Raw genomic sequence first — 19,951 nt, 5'->3', positions numbered from 1 at the left:
TTGCTTTGTCTGCACTTCCCGGTTGCGACCCTTCTACGGTATCCGGCTGGGACCAAGTTTGTGCGATCTGGCAGTTCGATGCGCATGTACAGTATTCCGGTCTCCATGGTGGTGTTCGCGAAAGCCAAGACGAGGTTGAGTAGACTCGTTTTGATTTTTCTCTGCTTGGGCGGCTGGGTGAGCTCCCCTCCCCCAGAGCCCATTGGGGCTGGGTAGAGATGTGGTTTACGTTATTACTCGTGGGGTGCCGCACTATGGAAATGACAAAGTCTTGGGTTCACCTTGCATTTTTATTAGTGTTATTGTTCAGTTTTCTTCAAATATGGCGGGCTCTTCCTGGTGTACGGTGAATGTTGTATACGCAGTTTCTTGAATTATTTATTTTAAGGACAGGTATATTTTTTAAACACTTAAGGACTAAGGGTATTATATTTTCAAACATAAACATGGGTCCGTGTCTTTGTACATGTGTTGGGGTGGGTTTGTGTGTGAGGAAACTTAACATTTTTTTTGTGTTTAAGCTAATAAACCGCCCAATCGTGGCGTTTGATCGTTTTTACGTCTGTTTACGAAGTTTAGTTGGTAAACCATAAAGATGAATCTTGTTGCGCTCAACGTTACTTAATCACCTAGGCGATATCGCCAAATACGAATTAGTACACAGTATGCGAGCTAGTGGTGTGCGTGAGGCGCCATCCGCATCAAAGCTCAGAGACATTGCATAAAGTGCTGCAGACTCTCTGCACGCAGTCTCTGTTGTATATGTTTCTATTCTGACTGGACCTAATAGACTTCAAACATGGTTAGAGCATATGTAGTAGCCACACCTGGGGTTAAGGGCGATAATCTCGCATAGTATGGACTCATTCATATTCTACACAGATCTGATGATCCCTAATCCCCCAAATGAGTGCATTTGTTACTAGTACGTCATAAATGATATCTCTACTTGAATGCAGGTGACTAAAATAAGTGCATCTCTGAAAACTGACAAGTCGCTGCATAAAATTTTCTCAATGGGATATTAAAGTGTTAATATTTAGAGTTTCTGGGTGAGCTTATTTAGAAAGTTTCCAGGTATAATGATAGTCAGCGCAGCTTTATGTATACGTTGGGAGAAATAATTGCACGCTGTCCGTGCATTTTATTGCTTGAGGAGCCATGTTTGTGTTTGAAACTACAATACCCTTAGTCCTTAAGTGTTAAAAAACCCCAGTCCTTAAAAGAATTTTTTTTTCTATTGTGCCACCGTATTTTGCAGCACTGTACAATTAGTAAGCAGGACCTGACAAGTAGTGCATAACAATTTGACTTACGGAAACAAGAATACCCCTCTCTTCATGCGTCGTATAGGGATTTTTTATTCACTGTGTATTATAAAGGGCCATTCCTGGCACGTTTCTCCAAAAAATAATACATAATTTAACAAAGTGACTTTCAAACATCTTAAATACAGGAAACCCAAACTATTCTTAGAGCACTGGCTCATCAAATCCTTGGGGGGGGGCGGTGTCTTATGAACCCTTAGCATGTGCACAAAGTGCTCCAAATGGTTTAAATGAAAATGATTTTATGTCACTGGGTGGCTGCTCCATGAACAGTGGCACAGGACAACAGACCATGGGACGTTCAGCTGCTTAAGGTAAAGGGATTTATTTGTAGGCTGAATGCATATGAACAAAATACTTTCATGTGCATTCATTGTTCAGGATCAGTAGTGTACCTAAAGGGGGGTGTATGCCCCAGGTGCCACTCGGGGGTGCCCTGTGGCCTGACGGGCACCTAATGCAGGCCGACAGCTTATGGCTGTGGAGCTCGCACACTGTGCGAGGAAACTCTTTTCCAACTCAGGTTACTGCTTTCCCTGCGCGGGCAAAGAATTTCCTCACGCAGTGTGCGGGCACCACAGCCGTAAGCTGTGGACTCGCTTTAGGTGGCAGTCGGGGCCGGATAGACGTCTGCATGGCCTCAGTCCACCCCTAGACCAGTGAAATCTGCAAGAGAGGCAAGGGGGTGCGGGAGAGTGGATGGGTGAATGTTTAGTTGCAGAAATGGGACAGGCAGGCTGATTGGGGGGTTAGAGGTGGCACAAGCAGGCTGTTTCAGGGGCAGAGGTGGCACAGGCAGGCTGTTTTAGGGCTGTTTTTCACGTCAATGTCTTAGTGTATAGTGATGGGAGTTAGGCTGTACCATATCTGTTCAGTAAATGTTAATTATTTAAACTTATTCAATTTATTTATAAGTTAATTTATTTTTCAGATTTGTAGTTTTTTTCCAATTGACATACATTTTGCAAATTTGTGAAATAAATATTCTTGCCAACATCAATTTTTTTGTGTGTGTTGGGGGTGCCCCTGTTCAGAAGGCCTCCTGTGACACTGGCGTGTCCCTATTAACTCAGTATGCTGAAACTGCAAACTCTCCTTGCCAACACTGCCTTAGTGAATAAATCACATAGGGTGTTCAAGGGCCTTGAACATACATACTTGAAGTATGTTCACACTGCAGGTGCCCTAGCCTCTAGACATTACACTTGTGTTACACCACTCAGTGTTGACCACTTGTGGTCACAACGGTCCCTAAAAAGTTTTTCAGTGGCAAGTAATCCAGCTAGAATCTGAATCCTGTGAATTGTTCATTTTTTATTTTTATAGAAAGAAAGTAAAAGGTTGGTTGGGTAGCTGGAGTGCTTCAATTTCACAATATCATACAATGGAATTTCCAAACATAATGAAAGAAAGAAACAAAACTCGACTAGTGAGGGGGCCACCAGCTGGACATCAGTTCTTACAAAAATATTTACACCTGATATTTAAGTGGAGAAAAAAACAAAAAACTTTTAAAGACTTTCTATGAACAATGAAAAGTAATTGCTCTTTGTGTCAAAAGAATTCCAAGAAAAGAGAGAGGGTTTGTTTACATGTTTTTTGTATTCTGGATACATGAGCAGTAACGCTACATTTGCATCAAAGGACTACATCAATTCAAAATATAATACAATTCAATATTTTGTCTTGTACTGCTGTGTTATGAGAAACCCAACTCTTCCATATTCTAATTCTTCTAAATAAGGTGTGAATTTAGGTTTCATTTTTTGAATGCAGACCTTGAGTTAGATATAAATTACATGAAACAGTAATGGAAATCGTGAATTCTCTCCTATACCAGGACATATGGAAATGGAGAACAATGAATTACAGCAGAATGCAGTGTCACCTCCCGCAGACTTGTTGATAACATGCAGCAATACAGAGGTAAATTCATCAGTGGACCTGGAATCAGGAAAACCCAGGGTTTCATAAGACTGCGTAATATATACCGTGCTAAGATTATTCAGAGTATCAAAACTGGACCACGCCGGAAATGCTACTTACTATGTTAAAGAATATTTTGCATGACTCACAAGCATAGAGGTTATATTCTAATTCTAATAATTGTGTAGTTGTCTTTTTTTCAAATAATTAGACCTCTGAAAGGCTGCATGTTTCCTTCTGTCTTCGTCTTATCTAATAAAAAGTGGCCAACAACATTTTACACTGACATTCTAGCATCGTTATTAATTATCTTAATATTACTCTAATAATTTCTAGATAGCTATTCTACTAACCACAACTTGCATAAAACATACAAAATGTCATTGATAATCCTACAGACAGTCTTTAAATTGTGCCACCGCCATTGTTAACTTCATTGCCATTTAATAGCGAAGAAAGCTCTCTCTGTTAAAAATGAAAATATATTAAAATAAAGTAATTGACACCGAACCAAACTATAAAACAGATTGGGCTAAATGCCAACATTTCTCCTGTTACTTATTTCCATTTGATGAATGTAACTAATCAAAACCCACTCTATAAACTGAACTTTTTTTAATGTTCTTCGATATCATCAGGATGCACCGCTTCAGGACGCTGCAAACCAGCAGGTATCAACCTTGACTGAGGAGTACCATTTTATAGACCAAGATGGGCAATCCATCCATTATGAGATTCAGGGCCTTCATAGCACCGGCCCTCAGATGGTAAGTAGCTGATTCAATGCATAGAATTCATAGAATATCTAAGTACCTTGTTTTGATTTAACACAAATTGCATACTTCAGGTTAAAAGAATTCAAGCGTATGTGAAATGTGAACAATAGGAAACAAGTTTACTAGTTATATATTCTTCAATGCTCATTTAGAAGCATGTGAGTCATGGAGTAAACGTCTCCCTTTTCTTAGACAGGGAACACTTAGAAAATTGTCCTTTTGGAGAGCGGTCACAGCCGCAGCTGCACGTAATCTTCACCATCCGCAAGATGGGGAACCTTCAAGTTAAAAAAAAAAAAAAAATGTAAAAATATATATATATATATATATATAAATATATTTTTGTGAGCAAGTCCTAAAATTAGCACATTAGCTCGCATGGAAAGAGTTAAAACCAATTCTCGCATGGAAAGAGTTAAAATACTGGCATATTAAATGCCCATGGAGTGTCTACTTTTAAAAAATGTATGATCTGATGGGGTAAATTGAATTGGCCGGGTTCAACAATGTCCCAATTAACACGGGGGGAAGGATGGCCACACATCTAATTTCCAATTAGAAAAATGCACACATCCAAATGTGGCCTTTTAGTTCCCCCCAAAAATGACAAACTCATGCATGTGGGGTATCACTGTACTCAGGAGATGTTGCTGAACACATATTGGGGTGTCGTGTGACAGCGGCATATACCAGGAGCTGTAAATTCATACATAAAGTAGGTGTGTGTGGGAAAAATACACACACAAAAATACTACTGCAACTTTGAAAAAATGCTGGTGGTAAAAATGTGTGCATGCAAAGAGTTAAAATACCAGCATTTAAAATAGCCTGGGGTGTCTAGTTTTCAAAAATATATGGTTTTATTGGGCACACTGAAATGGCCCGGCTCAAAGATGTCCCAAATAGGGCATGGGCAGTGGATCCCCAAATGCCAAAGTTCAACATTGAAAAATGCGCATACCCCAAATGTGGCCCTTTCCCCCCCCCAAACAGCCAAGCAAAATCATTCATGTGAGGTATCGCTGTGCTCAGGAGATGTTGCTGAACACATATTGGGATGTTTTATGATAGTGACATATACCAGAACCTGTTTATTCATACCTGAAGTAAAATGTGTGTGAAAAAACAAATGCAAAAAAATGACTACCACAAAGTTTGACAAAGACTGTAGGTAGATATGGTGCATGGAAAGAGTTAAAATACTAGCAATTGAACTACCCTGGGGTGTCTAGTTTTCAAAAGTATATGGCTTTATTGGGCACACTGAAATGGCCCAGCTCAAAGATGTACCAAATAGGGCATGGGGAGTTGATCGCCAAAGTTAAACATTGAAAATGCGCATGCCCCAAATGTGGCCCTTTTGCTCCCAAACAGCAAGCCAAAATCATTCATGTGAGGTATCGCTGTACTCAGGAGATGTTGCTGAACAAATATTGGGGTGTTTTATGACAGTGACATATACCAGAACCTGTTTATTCATACCTGAAGTAAAATGTGTGTGAAAAAACAAATGCAAAAAAATGACTACCACAAAGTTTGACAAAGACTGGTGGTAGATATGGTGCATGGAAAGAGTTAAAATACTAGCATTTGAAATACCCTGGGGTGTCTAGTTTTCAAAAATATATGATTTGATGGGGTAAATTGCATTGGCCGGCTTCAAAGATACCCGAAGAATTACCAGATTTGGAAAAAATGGCTTTGAAATAGCAAAACGCTACCTGTACTTATTGCCCCATAACGTGTAGAAAAAAAACATAAAAACATTGGGTATTTCTAAACTCAGGACAAATAGTAGAATCTATTTAGCAGTTTTTTTCATTACCTTTTATAGATGAGTAAAAGATTTTTCAACTAAAAGTTAGAAAAAGTAATTTTTTTCTAAATTTTTCACCATATTTTATACTTTTTAAATAGTAAATAATATGATACAATCAAAACAATGCCATCTAAAGAAAGCCCTTCTTGTCCTGAAAAAACAATATATAACTTGTGTGGGTTCAGTAAATGGGAAAGAGGAAAATTACAGCTAAACACGAGCAGCGCAGAAATGTTAAAACGGCCATTGTCCCAAAGGGTACAAAAAGTAAAATCAGCCTTTGTAATGAAGGGGTTAAATATGATGCTTTTACCAACTGTTTTTCATTGTTCATTGATTTTTGTTTAACTACTTCCTATATTATTTACATATATTACTTTTTAGTCAATTAGTGGAATCACTTGTCAGATTTCTATACACTTGACATGACAATGACATTTCCACTCGTTCTTCTTATTCTTGTTTATTATTAAACGGACGTGCCAATTATCATATGCACTTTAATGTATATGATAGCCCCGTGATCCCTTTAGGTTTTCATGTGGTCCGTTTTGCAAATGCATGGGAATATGCTGCAGAATATTCACATGATGCACTCAACTCCAGTCAGCTCCAGTGTTGGCTCAGGGAATGCTGCAGGTGGGGAGCCCTGATTGTGGCAGTTGCAAGAATGGTCAAATCATGGAGGAGGAGGGCTACTGCTGCATCAGGACAGACTATTCTGTGTCAAGGGCTTCATTTTTACAGAGTACCGTATTTGCTCAATTATAAGACGACCCCCCAAAATCAAAATATTAATTTAGGAAAAAAACAAAAAGCCTGAATATAAGACTACCCTATAGGAAAAAAGTTTCACTAGTAAATATTAATTCATGTAAACTAATTTTCATATTTAATAAAAGCTATGATTGAGAAAAATATATATTTTTTATTTCCTTTTATTTGCCAACCTGGCCCCCCCCCAGTTATGCACATCTGCCCCCAGGCTTGCCACTCTGCCCCCAGAAATGCCAGAATATGCATTATTCCATAGTGAGGGCATCAGGATCATTATACTATCTCTTTATAATATTAGGAAATGTATAGGAAAACAAAACACTATTGTCCATCATGCAGATGGACACAGGAAAGCACTTTACTGAAGGCATCGTTTAGTAAGTATGATGTAGTAGACAATCATGCTTTTATTATGTTGCTTTCAATTTAGTTTACATTTTCTGGATTATATATTTGATAATACTAGAGTAATATATTTACTATTCAATAGCCATCTTGTGAGATATTTCTGTACATAAAGTTAAACTAACAGTTCTTGAATATGTAGCCTGTTTCTTTTTGATTGTTTAAGATGATCTTGACCAGCGAATCAGAAAATGGACAAGTGTTCCATGTCATTCCTTCCAGCCAATCAGGAACAGCTCAGCTGATTATTCCTCATGGGCAGATACAGGGCTTCCAGGGTGAGTGAACTCCGCCTATTATAATATCATATGAAATTAGGTTTTTATGATCTGATTACTATTGTGGGTTAAAATATATGGAGCTGAAAGCAGAGGATGAAAGCTTTGCAGTGGAGATGCACCCAAACTGCTCATAGATGTAGCTTTAGAAACCACCAGACATTCACACAAATGTGTAGAACAAGATCATAACTAGAAGGTAGTACATGTTTATGTACATTGTATAAACGATACAAATGTAAGCGTTTGTCTTAGATACATAATTAAGGTATAACACATATTAATCCTTTTGTCATAGATATACACTCACACACTTGCACAAATTAACAATTGGGCATACAAAAAGACAAGACACAGCGCTCGCAGACATACTCTCACAAAACTCTTGATGCGCTCACAATTCACAGCATTAATGCAAGAACATAACTCACATTCACAGATGCATAACAGACATCACTCACAGCACACAGACAAGCCCACAAGAACACAACACTGGCACTGACACAATTCACAGATATTCATAGTGCTCACAAACCTACAACACACAAAATAATAAAATAAAAGAATAAAAACATCTAATTGCCCTAGCACAACATCTAAACGGTATAACCCCCTGCCCTGCTCACAACCCCCAACCAAAGTATGAAAAAATACTACCCTGTAGAGTACTATATATAAGGGATCGACATGGCCCTCAAGAAAGAAAGAATAAATAATAAAAAAAAAAAAAAAAAAAAAAAAAGGATGTGGGGTATTTCCATAATCAGGCGATGCAGCTAAACAATTTTGGCTGGGTTTCTCTGCTGTAACACATACCCTTTGCAAAAAAATTTAAGCAATGCAGAAGATGTTGCTGAAAAAAGGCAGGGAATTTTTTACTAAATTTCTCATGCTTATTTTTCAGCTAATTATCTAACTATAAAAGATCAGAGGTTGCCAGCTGACACCAAGGAATAGAGAGGAAGCATCCATTGTAAAATATATCAAAATTTAATCAAGTCCATAGACCATAAAATCAAAACAAGAGGTACATAGAAACACAGGCTAGACGCTTAACACGTTTCGCACAAGGAAGTGCTTAATCATAAGCAGCCAACTAATTATTTAACTATGGTATCAAAAGAAAGCCCTCTCTCTGCTTGAAATAATATATAGTTTACACAGGCACACTATTCACAGTAAAGGGGAATAATGGCTAATAGTTATATTAATAATAATAGTTGCCATATGTCCAGGGCCCACTCTGTGACACCAGTTTCTAGGTAAGACACACTAGATGTCTCAATAGTTTGCCAGTGCATATGAGGAGCTTATAAAGAGTGACCTAGAGACTATAAGTTGGTTGGTATTCCTCTTTTTTTTTTTTTTTAACTGGGTTTGTCACATTCTGTTTTTTTTTTAATGACTGAAGACCACTTAGAACAAAGCAACGAGCACCAGCAGTGTCCAGCAGACAATGCAGTGCCGGAGAACACTGGCAGCTTTATTATCCACTCAAGCGCACCACTGACCATGTGTAAGAAGGCTCCCAATGGGTAAGTATTTCCTATTTCGTTCTTCGTTTTTAGGGATTGTTCTTCTTTTACATATTATTTGTGTGTGAGTGGGTAAGATTAACACTGAGAAACGTTCCAGTTATAAAGAGACGCAAAACTAAAACTTTAGATAAATTATGTTTTTAAAACAAACCTTAACAAAATACTTGACAAGACTTATGTTCATACTCTTGCTTCAATAGATACATGTAAGTTCCATGTTTGTTTACTTTTTAACTTGTTAGGTCTCCAACAGACCTGTTTCAGAGGCCACTGCCACCATTGCCACCAAATATCCCTGTCTGGGCTCGTCGACTTCGGGATTGTGAGGTAAAGTCTTGTCATCGCACAATAAAATGAGCACATCCAGCATTTTATGGATAAAATACAGGCTTTATTAAGAAATCTGAAAATAACATAGAAAGTTATGGCAGACAAGAACCATTCGGCCCATCTAGTCTGTCCAACATAAGCCCAAACTAAGCTAAGACACTACTGTATCTTTACCACAAAGATAAGCCAATGAATAAGCAGATACAAGCCTCCAGAAACCTATGCGGGAAATCACTCTCAATAACAGTTAAAGCTATATTAAGTGGTTGAAATTTAGCATGTTGATACAAATCAGACGATGGCTTTCACTCTAACTCTCTTGCTGTCATTATGCATTCAGAGAATAGGAGACTCTTTCCGAGGTTATTGTCTAAGCGAGGCTGAGCTGAGAAGTATATTAGCACAGCACAAACAGCAAACACAGAGCGTTTGGGGAACACGCCAATCTCCGAGTCCAGCCAAACTAGCCACTCGGCTAATGTGGAAGTCGCAGTATGTCCCATATGATGGAATTCCTTTTGTTAATGCAGGTAACCCAGTGTATATTAAATCTATCGTATAACTTACCTCGGTACTGTAGTACTGTCTATTATGGCTTTTAGAAATAAGTGTGTGTGTGTGTGTGTGTGTGTATATATATATATATATATATATATATATATATATATATATACCGTATTTGCTCGATTATAAGACGAGGTTTTTTTCAGAGCAAATGCTCTGAAAAATACCCCTCGTCTTATAATCGGGGTCGTCTTCTAATCAGACCTCAAATAGAGGTCTGATTAGGAGACTAAGATCCAGATCCCCCGCACCGCTGCAGGGGACCTGGATCCTCCTATCGTCGCCCCCCCCCACACACACACACTTACTGGTGCTTCCGGAGGTGAAGTTGGCAGCGGGGGTTTGTATGCGTCCGTCGCAAATACCTTCCCCGACTGTCAGAGATCAGAGTTCCAGAGTTCCTGATCTCTGACAGCCGGGGAAGGTATTTGCGACGGACGCATACAAACCCCCGCTGCCAACTCCACCTCCTTCCGGCTGCCGCGGAATGAGACGTCAACCCGCTGCCCCGGCAATACAGCAGGAAATTGGAAGCACCGGTAAGTAAGTAAGTGTGTGTATGTGTGTGTGTGTGTGTGTGTATGTATGTGTGTGTGTGTGTGTGTGTGTAGGGCATTTCTGGAATGCCTTACACCCCTATATGCCACTCTGGCACTTAGGGGGTTAAAAGGCATATTATGGGACAGAGTGGCATATAGGGAGGTATAAGGCATTTCAGGAGGCAGAGTGGCGTTAAGGGGGCATTTAATAGTGCACTCTGCCTCCTGAAATGCCTTATACCTCCCTATATGCCACTCTGCCCCATAATATGCCTTTTAACCCCCTAAATGCCAGAGTGGCATATAGGGGTATAAGGCATTTCTGGAGGCAGAGTGCTCTATATAATGCCTTTTAACTCCCTTAATGCCACTCTGCCTCCTGGAATGCCTTATACCTCCCTATATGCCACTCTGCCCCATAATATGCATTTTAACCCCCTAAATGCCAGAATGGGATATAGGGGTATAAGGCATTTCTGGAGGCAGAGTGGCACATAGGGGGTCAAAAGGCATACCATGGGGCACAGTGGCATATAGAGGGTTAAAAGGCATATCATGGGCCACAGTGCCATATTGGTGTGGCAAGCCTGGGGGCAGATGTGCGTAACTGGGGGACAGGTTGGAAAATACAAGAAATAAAAACAAAAAAAAAATATTTTTCTCAATCATAGCTTTTATTAAAAAAAATAGTTTACATGAATTAACATTTACTGGTAAAACTTTTTTCCTTTAGGGTCGTCTTATATTCAGGCTTTTTCTTTTTTTCCTAAGTTAATATTCAGATTTTGGGGGGTCGTCTTATAATCAGGGTCGTCTTATAATCGAGCAAATACGGTATATATATATTATTGAAAATTCAGTTCATATCATTTTCAGTATTATAATTTTGCAGTTTGTATGCAGAGGAAAACATCTCAGGTGTGGAAATATATTTCATTATCTGTACATTAGTCATAATTATTATCCATAGGTCACTTAAAGGGGTTTTAAGTGGCAGTTTTATTTCTTTGGTAACTTCATTTTTTATTTATATTGCCTCAGTGTGTTATATTCTTCTCTGGTTACATTAATGATGAGTTTAATTGTTTAAGAAGAACATAAAACAGACCTTTCCAGAGAGAGTAGAACATTAAATACAACACCAGTTATGGCATCACTTATACCATTTCTAAAAAATAAAAAAATCATAATGAGTATAATCTTGAGGAGAATCCATTTGAAAAGTTATTTAACTTAATCGTAAATAACGTGAATGATAAAGAACGACAGGTCCAGCAGATGGAAATCCCTATGCTTTTCTGGATTCTACAGAATTCATGTGTTAAATGTATCCAGCTTCGTCTAATGTATATTTACCAACAAAAATATTTCAGCTTTGTCTCTAATATCCATATGTTTTTGAGAAACCCAACAGTAGTATTTTAACATCATACAGAGTATAACTTATTCCTAATCAGAATTTATATATGTGTCAGATGAGCCATGTCTGCTTCTGATCTATTTCATTACTCTTGACGTTTGGCTGTTACATTTTCAGGAAGTAGAGCGATTGTTATGGAATGCCAGTATGGGCCAAGAAGAAAAGGAACACAGCCTAAAAAAAATGGGGAGAGTGAAAGTTTATCAGGGCAGATCTACAAAGCAACCTGTCCAGCAAGGTAGCATTGTCTGCTACTCAAAATATTAGAAAACACTTTAAAGGAACGATACATGTATAGAGCTTTGACATAATATGTTTAGCACAACAAAGCGAAAACAGACCTTACATGAAAATAATGATTAAAAATGCAAAATTACTATTTGTGTAAAGGCAACTGATATCTGGACTTAGTGTTTATTAAATCTGTAGAAAAAGGTCTAATTTGCCTGATACCCCTACTATAGAAAAAATGCATATTTAAGTACTCTGAGTCTTTGACAAGTTCATGTTAATTTTTCATTGTGTAAACCTGAAACTGAGTCTAAATTTCTAAATTGTATATATAATGTGTGTGTGTATATATATAAATGTACATATGCATGTCTAGCCCCTTGCAGAATATTACAGTTGATATCTATGTGTAATGGTTTGCTGCAGTTAGAGGTTGTGATTATGTTACATCGTGAGTTGACAAATAATTGTCTTATTTTTATTTCCTAGAATATATATTAAAAAGGTAAAGAAGTTTCCTATTTATAGAGTTCCCACTGATCCCAAGATCGACAAGAAGTTGATTAGGATGGAGCAGGAAAAAGCCTTCAACATGTTGAGGAAGGATATGGATGGAATTGACGGTGTGTTAAGGTAATACATGACAGCTCATCCTTTAGCATGATCTATTACTTAATAAAAGTAAATATCCATTAATGTTTCAGTATGTTGCAGGTTTCTCATAAGGGAATTAAAATAAAACTTTAATTATATTATCACAGGAAACAGTCATCCACTTGCATTATTATTATTAGCTTTCATTTGATACAAAAGAAGACATTGGTTGCTTCCATAGAAGCTGAAAAAACTTGTTGAAATTGTGTTATTTGATTAAATGTTCAAAATAAAGAATACAAGGATAGTTAAGTTAACATTAAAGACCTAAAAAATTATATAACGTGTAACAATGAAAATATAAGGTGTATATAGGTGAAAGAATAAGGATCTGGGGTAATCTGTAATGTAATAGCTCTCCTTTCACTTAGTTTTATCACACAGTATATCCTTATTTGCTTTAACCCCACTCTGCCAGTGGGGTTTAGTCCTGCAGTTCCTAACAAGCCGTAAATTATATGTTGTTCCTTAGGTGGTATGTACAGTTACCGAATCAGGATGCGCATCAGTATCACAATCTAGAGACTGGTTGCTTTTCTCCCTCCCCGTCCCCATTCCAACAGGCTGCAGAGGAAGAGGAAGAGATTTTATGTGAAGAGAACTCTATCCAGCCCTCTCGTCTGCATCCTCGAGTGGCAGAAAAAATTCGAGAACTGGTAGCTTGCGGAATCGATGAAGTTTATTCTGTCAGGAAACAACTACGGTACCAATAAACTTAAATATAACCTTAAATAATTTAGCATGTTTCTGGGAGAGAGTTATTGCATTGGTTATGTGTAATCATTTCTAGAGAGATTTAAGAGCTTTGTATAGGAAATAAGATTCAAAGCAAGTCATCGGATAGTATAGAGTTCTGATGTGTGGAAAAAAATACTATTTCCTACTATTCCTATAACATGTTTATGTAATAACTAACCTTTATTTTTCAATTTGTCAGGAAATTTGTGGAGAGGGAGCTTTTCAAACCAGATGAGATCCCTGAACGTCACAACGTGTCCTTCTTCCCAACAGTAAATGATCTGAAGAATCACATTCACGAAGCACAGAGATCCATGGGAAATGGAGAACTAATCTATGATTCAGACACCATTCCTGGAGCAGTGAGAGAGGTATAATAAATGTGACTTATATTGGAACATATTTAAAATACATTCCACAAATATTGTGTGTAGGTTTCTTTAAAAAAAAAAAAAAAAAAAAACATTCTAGTTTTTGCAAAATGTCTTCAGGCAGCTGCACATCACCCAGCCATACAACCTGACTAATAAACATCTACAGAGGAGCTGACTTCATTAGCATTGCCATAAGGAATCAGCTCAGTGTAGTGATTATGCAGGTAAAGTCACCGAAAATATAATAATACAGACAACAGTAGCAGCCTCCAGGTCTGCATATAAATATCATTGGGCTAAAAGAAGTTTAAACAAAGTTTAAAGACGCATTTAAGTATTTGTTTGGCTTAAAAAATCTGCATGTTTCGAGCTACCATAAATAACATCACGTGGAGTGTGCCTTCATTTGCAAATGTTTCCGTTCTTAATTGTGGGAGATTCGTAGAGGTTGCCTTGCTGATATGTTATCCTTTGCATCTAGTTCTGAACCAAGCCCCTTGGACTTTACACACTGACTTACTCCAGTGTGAATGTAATGCTTAAAAAAAATCTGGGGACATTGCCACGCTCGAGCAGTTTAGGAGCTAGGAAGTAAAGATTAGGAGCCAACTAACTGTTTTTAGGTGCTGTGTCTTAATTAAAATAGTGCACTAAAATATGTGTCAGTGTTTAAAAGTTTAGAAGCCTTGGCTGTTTGGCTCTGTAATTTTTAAAACCAATATGTAGGTATAAAGTTATATTCACAGAAGGTACATCAAGCCTCAGCTGTGAAATGTAATCTATTTTTTTTAGATCTGAATGTTTTTCTTTCCTTTATAGTTCAACTGGACTTCAGAAAGTGGAAATGTCCTTAATGAAATGGTTACAGTTACATTTGATTCAACATCCCAGGAGGGTAAGTGTGTAGTAAGTCAAGACACTGGCACTGTAAAAATTATGGGCCTTAAGAAACCTTAAGTATTGATCGATACCTTTGGACCCAAATCTAGCATATGACTTGCAACTGTCTAATTAGGCGACTTTTATTAAAACAAGAATAGAAATGCTAGTCTGCAAGGTCATTCACTAAAGTAATATCAAATGTAGAAAGAATGGCACAAGAATAGCATCATTTTTATTTTTTATTTAATCAACACACATACTGACAGTGACCCAATACAGCTAATATAAATACCTGTTCCTGTGGATATTTGGGCCTATTCGTGTAACTTGAGTTATGCTGACATGTATTGAAATGTGCATGATACATTTAGGGTTAGCTTGTTGCAGCATAATGCATAAATAAACCATTGAGAGAACATTAGAAAATATGCCAGACCATAAGCAAGTGCATCTTGCTGCAGATGGCCCTATTATAATCTTTGGTGAGTGAAAATATCAACTCACCTTAAGTTGCAGGGTTTAGTGAATAAACCTTATGATCTACAATAAGAGCTATTGGAGAGTGTTAAAACTTTTTTCGAAATAACCATGCTCAAACGTTACTTGTCTAATATTTTTCTCCCACTTAATGCACATAAACTATGGAATCCCTTTGGACATGGATTTTTTATATTCTTCCTTCAGTATTAAGTTGTCTGCAAAGGACCAAGTAACATATGATAAAGTTATCAATATCTATCGTATCTGTGCCTGTTTTACATCAGAACAAGAATCTTTGATTAAAGGTGAAGATTCCCCATCAGAAGATGTCACCCAAAACACTGTTCAGCTGATCTCATCGCTTACGTCTCTTCAGCCCAAAATTTTTGCACAGCTTCAGGTTTGTGATTTTTGAAAACCCACACGCAGTGTGCTAACATTTGAGAAACGTCCTTTTTTAATTGTGCACTAATACTTTACAACATAAATATTGGCTCCATCTTTGATTTCCCGTGTTCTTTTTAGAGTGAGAACCACATACCCATTAAATTTTTTATCTGATACTTTCTCATATTTTAAATAGCTTCCGTCCTCCTATATGGTATTTTATCTTTTCCTGAGTTGGCTCAATAAGATGATTCACTCTCCACTAAAGACTCCGTCTTGTTGAAATGCAAATAGCCTTTGCTTGAAATAAGCATTATACAAAATAGTACTCTAAAACACTAAAACACATAATTGTTTCATCATGGCAGGTTGTCATGTTTTATCTAAATCCGATTTGCTAAATTCATTAAACTGTTTTTTTAGTGATATATTTAAAGGGGTGGTGGCAAATCCCATCCTCCAAGTCCCCTAGACCCAACTAAGTACAGCATGGCCCTTTCTTATCTCTTATTACGAGAGGGCAAAACACAAAAATATTTATTTACTAAACCATTTTTATAATATATGATGAACCTCAAATAAATATAGGTAAAACATATGAATTTGAATAGCTAGGTATAAAGAGATTCTGGAGAAATGTGAAAAGTAGCAGCCATATGAATAGCTGTGCTGATTGGACTGTTGCATTGGTTGCTATCATGATAAGACTAAGTAGTTACATTTTATATTTCCCAGCTTTTTGTGTTTGCCTCCGTTAAACAACCCAAAAATGTTTTACTACTGTGTAACGGTAGTGCAGAAAGGAAGTGATGACACCTACTAAACAGGTTTATGTAAACTAAGCGTTTGTTCCATGTTCATTAAGTGGAATACCTGTTTGAGAATACTTCTCATTTAAAAAAAAATAGTCCTTAAATGACAACAATGTTTGTTTCCTAGTGACCAGAATCCTAAGCAAGTAACAGACTCCATAGTGAGCAGAAATTAAGTAATACAATAGTCTCCCAAATGTATACCAAATGATTAGTTATCCTTCTCTGTAGGGACTTCAACTACAGCCTACATTTACATCCCCTGATGGACAAACTGCCCTCATCACACTGAACCAGCCAGCCTCATCCTTTACTTCACCCGAGGGAACAACGGCTGTGATAACAGTGAGTCCAACGACCCCTGTTAATGCTAGTTGTCTCCTGAACAGTGGAGGGAACAGCCAGCCTCTCGTTCTTAGTCACTTGCACAGCCAGCAAAATGACTCACCTGTGTCTTCTGTGGTTACTTTGCCTGACTCGGCAAATAACCTGGTCAGTATGGGACAGCTGGTAACAGTGGAGGATGGAGCTGGAGTGACAGGAGAGGTGCATCAGATTCTGCTGGGGGAGATACACTCAATTCCTATCCAGATTGTTGAGAGTCAACCTACTATAGGTGAGCTGACAAATTATCTGTTTGTAAATGTGTGTGTGTGTGATATATATATACATACACAATAGAGTCCAAGGGTCTGAGGGTTTTATTTAAGCAGTGTATATTAATTGTTCAGGAATAGATTATGTGACACTGAAAAAAAATATTTTTTTCAGGCTAGGTTTCCACTTGGGTTTTTGTCCTGCGTTTTTTTTCTTGATGAGTTTTTTCTGGCGTTTCTGTGGAAATTGCTTTTTTGACCTTAGGCAGTTTTTCCAGCCTTTACACGTTGGAGTTTTCACCCAGCTAAAAGGGATTAGGATAAATGGCAAGTATCTGCCCCCTCCTGATGTCATTTTCTTGGTAGAGTTCTACTTAAACACGGCCCGGCGGACCCTTTTGTCTCTTTTCTGTGGTTTGTAAGGCATGCTTTATTCCGAATGTCTGCTCCTCTAGGAAGATTGGCCCCAAATGATGGTGCAAATTGTTTGCTGTTGCTTTTGGCATGCAGGATCCAGTTGGGTATGTCTGTTTGTAATTGCATGTTTGTTCCAAATGGTGTAAAATTCAATATGAACTTTGTTTTGTGTGAAACTGTTTGTTTCCAGCCTATTTCTCGTAGGACACACAGATACTGGGTCCATCCTCTGCATTGTAACTGTGGAAAAAAACGCCATTAAAAACGCCAAGGCAAAACCCACATGGCTTTTTCATGGCGTTTTTTCTCTCCCGTAGACTTCTATTGGAGAAAAACGCCAAGATTTCCTTGCAAAGTGTCAACATGCTGCGATTTTGAAAAACACCAAAGAGGACTGAAAAAACGCCAAACAGAAAAACGCCAAGTGGATATGGCATTGTGCGATTTCCTATTGAAGAACAGCTAACATCTGACCGCAGCGTTTTTTCACAAAAAAAACGCCGTGTGGCTGAATTGGCGTTTTTAGCAAAAAAACAACAAGTGGAAACCTAGCCTCAGAGGGCTTGGGATGTTTCAGGAAAGCTACAAGAGAGGGGATCTACAGCCATGTAGAATTAATGCCAGAATGAGTTAAAACAGTCAAACTGTGGTCATACTAAATACTGACATTTTTATTTTCAGTATATACATGAAATGTTGACGTAAAAGCAGGTTGCAGTAGTGGACTCAGACTTTTGTACTCTATTGCATGTGCGTGTCATATATATAATTATACCTTACAGCTTATAGACATGCATTGTGGTATATTTGGTGTGGTTAAAATATTTGAAATATCACCAATATTTATTATATTGTTTTTTGTTTTCTTTTTGGCAGTGGAAGTAAATACAGTTAATACATTTGGCACTGATGGTACAGAAAAAGTCCATGAAGAGGCCTGTGGAAAGCAGCTGTCCACTGCACATGACAAAAGTGTACAAAGTCAGGATCCTGCGTGAGCCATGAATGGACACAGCTATAGCTTTCCTCTTACTGCATCATTTATTAAAGAAGCACAGTTATGTAAGATCCCTCATATTGAGGGTTATTTCCGCATGAAACATTGGTGGTCCAAAATGTGGGTACATCAATATATTTACTCATGCTACCCAGTAACTAGCTTGGAAACCATTTGACAGGCAACACTTCAACAAAAGTAGACATTACTTTGCCCATGGATATTTCATTCCTTTTGCTCACTGTAAAGTTGAAAATTGCAGGTGAACGTGGAATCGCTTCTACTAAGAATAATTAGGAGTGGAACTAAATGAGAATAATATATACGCATATGCTTTTTAATGCTGAAAGAACAAGGAAATCCTTGTCTTTTAAAAAAATTTCCCATTGCACAAAGGTTCTTTTCTTCAGCAATATGATGAAATATGAAAAATATGATTTTTCTCTCATCCACTCTTTTAAGCAAAAATTAAGCAAAAAATATTTTTTCAGGTGCATGTGCTGATTACCTTAATAGTACATTCCACGTATGACGGGACGTACTAAACAGCATATTGGGGATGATGGGATGATGGGATGATTGGCTGCAATATTCAGCACTATCAATAGGTGTCAGTATACTTTTTACACTCATGGTAAATCACAGTATGTTCTTTTTGGTAGTTCTTGATACTAATTTGCAATGAATACATTGCAAAAAGAAGCTGCAAATGTTTAACTGTTTACTTGCTGAAATATATACAGTTTTATAAAGGAATCATGGTAAATTCTATAGAAATAAAAACATTTTAAGTAATCAACATATTGATATAATATGGTACATGTATGTGCAAACACCATATTTTACCTGTTTTGATTGGCACAATATGGGAATATATATTATTATTTTTACATGGGAATTATGGGTGGAATATTATAGTTACACATGCTAAGGAACACATTTAACCCATTTCTGATAAGAATATGGCTATAATTATTTTTTTACATGGGGATTATGGTGGAATATTATAGTTACACATGCTAAGGAACATATTTAACCCATTTCTGATAAGAATATGGGTATAATTATTTTTTTACATGAGGTTTATGGGTGGAATATTATAGTTACACATGCTAAGGAACATATTTGACCCATTTCTGATAAGAATATGGGTATAATTATTTTTTTACATGGGGATTATGGGTGGAATATTATAGTTACACATGCTAAGGAACATATTTGACCTGTTTTTGATAAGAATATGGTGATAAATTTTTATTTACATGGGGAATATGGGTGGAATATTATAGTTACACATGCTGAGGAACACATTTGACCTGTTTTTGATAAGAATATGGCTATAAATAATTTTTTACATGGGGATTATGGGTGGAATATTATAGTTACACATGCTAAGGAACATATTTGACCCATTTTTGATAAGAATATGGGAGTATTATTATTTTTATATCGGGATTATGGGTGGAATATTATAGTTACACATGCTAAGGAACATATTTGACCTGTTTTTTTTATAAGAATATGGCTATAAATATTTTTTACATGGGGATTATGGGTGGAATTTTATGGTTACAAATGCCAAAGAACACATTTGACCTGCTTCTGATAAGAATATGGGAATTTTATTATTTATACATGGGGATTGTGGGTGGAATATTATAGTTACACATCCTAAGGAACACA

The 19,951-nt window shown here is 37.3% G+C and overlaps 1 protein-coding gene across 1 annotated transcript; it reads left to right on the top strand.

The window, feature by feature from the left end:
* The first annotated feature begins 66 nt into the window (after nt 1-66).
* On the top strand, nt 67-18,432 carry CARF (calcium responsive transcription factor). The gene is made up of 15 exons (XM_053470663.1): nt 67-134; nt 3,169-3,254; nt 3,893-4,021; nt 7,198-7,309; nt 8,721-8,844; nt 9,090-9,174; nt 9,518-9,707; nt 11,818-11,938; nt 12,421-12,564; nt 13,058-13,288; nt 13,523-13,694; nt 14,517-14,592; nt 15,344-15,459; nt 16,490-16,874; nt 18,148-18,432. Exons 2-15 carry the CDS (start codon nt 3,174-3,176, stop codon nt 18,267-18,269), a joined length of 2,088 nt encoding a protein of 695 aa, XP_053326638.1. The 5' UTR covers nt 67-134; nt 3,169-3,173; the 3' UTR covers nt 18,270-18,432.
* Nucleotides 18,433-19,951: the final 1,519 nt, after the last annotated feature.

This window comes from Spea bombifrons, chromosome 7 (genome assembly GCF_027358695.1).
Source record: "Spea bombifrons isolate aSpeBom1 chromosome 7, aSpeBom1.2.pri, whole genome shotgun sequence".
NCBI classification, from domain to species: domain Eukaryota; kingdom Metazoa; phylum Chordata; class Amphibia; order Anura; family Pelobatidae; genus Spea; species Spea bombifrons.
The sequence above is the reverse complement of the archived record's forward strand: the minus strand, read 5'-3'. Positions and strand labels throughout refer to the sequence as shown.

Coding starts and splice junctions, on each gene's coding strand:
- CARF (XM_053470663.1), top strand. CDS start 3,174: ATGGAAATGGAGAACAATGAATTACAGCAGAATGCAGTGTCACCTCCC. Junction 3,255..3,892: donor TAACATGCAGCAATACAGAG/GTAAATTCATCA, acceptor CGATATCATCAG/GATGCACCGCTTCAGGACGC. Junction 9,175..9,517: donor GTCGACTTCGGGATTGTGAG/GTAAAGTCTTGT, acceptor TTATGCATTCAG/AGAATAGGAGACTCTTTCCG.